This window comes from Python bivittatus, unplaced genomic scaffold, assembly GCF_059951505.1.
Source record: "Python bivittatus isolate LINGU-HERP-01145 unplaced genomic scaffold, Pbiv_v1 ctg000480_np1212, whole genome shotgun sequence".
Taxonomy (NCBI): domain Eukaryota; kingdom Metazoa; phylum Chordata; class Lepidosauria; order Squamata; family Pythonidae; genus Python; species Python bivittatus.
Genome location: NW_028277075.1, coordinates 39,993,146 through 39,996,905, shown reverse-complemented (window position 1 = coordinate 39,996,905; position 3,760 = coordinate 39,993,146). Strand labels below are relative to the sequence as shown.

The window sequence follows — 3,760 nt, the reverse complement described above, 5'->3', positions numbered from 1 at the left end:
GCATGTTTATACACTCTGTTAATGCTTGATGGGCACTTTGGTAGAGATTAAATAAAATATTGTGGACTATGTATTAATGATGCATACTTAACATTTAGCATTGATTTTTATTCATTTTCCACCATATTGTTAATCATGAAAGTTCCTCATCAGTTTCCCCCCCCCCTCTCTCTCTCAATAGGTAATCCAACATCTGCCAGGATGGAGACACTGCCGCCACCAAGCATGAACTTGTGTTTTGGACCAGAACATGTCCAACAGCCATACATGAAATTTTCTGAATGGAAATTCAAGCTGTTCAAGGTGAGGTCACTTGAAAAGCCTCTTCCTGAAGACAGCCACCAGGCTAACTGTGCTAAAGAAAAAGTGCCAGATTCTCTGGACATCATTGATGAACAACCTAATGCAGCAGCTGTAATGCCACAAGTGCCCTTTGAAATAGACACTGAATTGAATAAACATAGCTTGGCAACAAATCAAGATACCTTTCACATAAGCCAAAGAGAGATGGACGCTCACCATGCAAAGCTGCAGCACCTCTGTCGCATCTGTGGAGGCTCGCTGAAAACTGACCCTTACAAAAGATGTCATCCAGTTCATGGGCCAGTAGATGAGCAGACCCAGGCTCTTTTGAGAAAGAAAGAGAAAAGGGCCACTTCCTGGCCAGATCTTCTTGCCAAAGTTTTTAAGATTGATGTAAGGGGAGATATTGACACAACCCATCCTACTAAGTTTTGTCACAATTGTTGGAATGTGATTCAAAGAAAAGTCAGCAATGCTCCACATGAAGCACATCTTCTAGGGAAAGACACAGTGGAGTGGCATCCCCATTCATCAAGCTGTGATGTTTGTGGCACTTCCTTTCGTGGAGTCAAGAGAAAAAAGCCAACCCTGAATTCACAGATGAGCAAAAAGCTCAGGATTATTCCTGGATGTGCTAGAAAAATAAGATATGTAAGGAAGGTAAAGCAAATTAATAACAAATGTTCAATGAAAAAGATTTCAAACTGTAAGCAGATCCATCTCAGTACAAAGGTTCTTGCAATAGACTATCCTGTGGACTTTGTAAAGTCATTATCTTGCCAGATCTGTGAACACATCCTGGCTGATCCAGTAGAAACAACATGTAAACACTTATTCTGTAGAGTCTGCATTCTTAAATGTCTTAAAGTAATGGGAAGCTATTGCCCATCCTGCCGATATCCTTGCTTCCCTACTGATCTGGTGAGCCCTGTAAAATCCTTCCTAAGCATCCTCGACAATTTGATTGTGAGATGTCCAATAAAAGGTTGTCAGGAGGAGGTCTTTTTGGAAAAATACAGCCAACATTGCTCCAATCATAAAGAGGTAGAAGGCAAAAACAGCTATGTCTATATCAACAAAGGTGGCCGACCGAGACAACATTTGCTTTCACTGACCCGGAGAGCTCAAAAGCACCGCCTGAGAGAACTCAAGCTTCAAGTGAAAGCTTTTGCAGAAAAAGAAGAAGGAGGAGACGTGAAGTCTGTGTGCCTAACTTTGTTTCTGCTGGCTTTGAGATCCAGAAATGAGCACAGACAAGCAGATGAATTGGAAGCTATAATGCAAGGGAAAGGATCAGACCTTCATCCAGCTGTTTGTTTGGCAATCCGAGTCAACACCTTTCTCAGCTGCAGCCAATACCATAAAATGTACAGGACTGTAAAGGCAATTACAGGAAGGCAGATTTTCCAGCCTTTGCATGCTCTCCGAACAGCTGAGAAGTCCCTTCTGCCTGGTTATCATCCCTTTGAATGGGAACCTCCCCTGAAAAATGTTTCCAGTAATACTGATGTAGGCATTATTGATGGGCTGTCAGGAATACAGCACTCTGTGGATGACTACCCAGTGGACACAATAGCAAAAAGATTTCGATATGATGCAGCTTTGGTGGCTGCGCTTATGGATATAGAAGAAGAAATCTTAGAAGGACTAAAAACGCATGATTTGGATGACTATTTGAAAGGACCCTTTACTGTAGTGATTAAAGAATCTTGTGATGGAATGGGAGATGTCAGTGAAAAGCATGGCACTGGTCCAGCTGTTCCTGAAAAGGCAGTTCGATTCTCCTTTACCCTCATGAACATCACTGTCACTCATGACAATGGCAGCACAAAGATTTTTGAAGAAAACAAACCCAATTCAGAGTTGTGTTGTAAGCCTTTGTGCCTTATGCTGGCTGATGAGTCAGACCATGAGACACTCACTGCCATCCTGAGTCCCCTTATAGCAGAAAGGGAAGCCATGAAAAGTAGTGCATTAATACTTTATATGGCTGGTATTCCCAGAAGTTTCAAATTCATCTTTAGGGGCACAGGATATGATGAAAAGCTTGTCCGTGAAGTTGAGGGTCTTGAAGCCTCAGGCTCTACTTACATTTGTACACTTTGTGATGCCACCCGCCTGGAAGCCTCTCAGAACATAGTCCTACATTCTATAACCAGGAGTCATGGTGAAAACCTAGAACGATATGAAGTGTGGCGTTCCAATCCCTACCATGAAGCGGTTGATGAACTGCGTAACCGAGTGAAAGGTGTTTCTGCCAAGCCTTTTATTGAGACTGTGCCTTCAATAGATGCCCTGCACTGTGACATTGGCAATGCAGCTGAATTTTACAAGATATTCCAGTTTGAGATTGGTGAGGTGTACAAACATTCCAGTGCAACCAAAGAAGAGAGAAAGAGGTGGCAGTCAACTCTTGACAAACACCTTAGAAAAAAGATGAATTTAAAACCTATAACAAGGATGAATGGAAATTTTGCAAGAAAACTTATGAGTAAGGAGACTGTGGATGCAGTTTGTGAACTAATAAAGTGTGAGGAGAGACATGAAGCCCTCAAAGAATTAATGGACCTTTACCTTAAGATGAAACCAGTATGGAGGTCTTCATGTCCCACCAAGGAATGCCCAGAACTTGTATGTCAATATAGTTTCAATTCTCAGAGGTTTGCTGAGTTGCTGTCAACTAAATTCAGTTATAGATATGAGGGCAAGATTACCAATTACTTTCACAAAACACTTGCTCATGTTCCAGAAATTATAGAAAGGGATGGTTCCATTGGTGCTTGGGCAAGTGAGGGAAATGAGTCAGGCAACAAACTGTTCAGGCGCTTTCGAAAAATGAATGCCAGGCAGTCAAAATGCTATGAGATGGAAGATGTTTTGAAGCATCATTGGTTGTATACTTCAAAGCATTTACAAAAATTCATGAATGCTCATAATACATTGAAAAACCAGGGGGTCAAAATCAGGCCAGAACAGAGTGAGAGAGATGTCATGACAATGGAAGATTCTTTGGACATTTCTGATTTCATGGACTTCTAAGTGGAATTAAAGCTTGCATTGGTCTTGCAGCTAAAAAGCCATTACTCATTTGCATCCAGAAATAGTGGAGAGGTTTTCTACACGGAGCTGTAAAAACCCTGAAGAAAACTCTTTGATGGTGGGCTGTTCTGACAACAGGTCCATAACATGAAAGTGTGTGAGCAGAACTGGTCTGGCTTAACAGCCAGTTTTAAAGAGGAAAACAGAACCAAAGGCAGTAATTATTTTTCTGTGACCATATTTAATTACCATGTTGAAGGCAAAATAGAGCAATTTCAGTAGATTTTGTAAAGAAATCAAAGGTTGATTATAATACATTGCTTTTATAAATATATATTAGCCATCCAAGGAATCTAATTAAGCATTTATTTTTCCTTTTAATGGCTTCTGGCCTCCAATTCCTGATCAATCTGCAATA

General features: G+C 41.0%; 1 protein-coding gene across 1 annotated transcript; it reads left to right on the top strand.

The window, feature by feature from the left end:
- Positions 1 to 201: 201 nt before the first annotated feature.
- Positions 202 to 3,342, top strand: RAG1 (recombination activating 1). Its single transcript, XM_007441886.1, has one exon. The coding sequence runs from the start codon at positions 202 to 204 to the stop codon at positions 3,340 to 3,342; it is 3,141 nt and encodes a 1,046-aa protein (XP_007441948.1).
- The last annotated feature ends 418 nt before the right edge of the window (positions 3,343 to 3,760 follow it).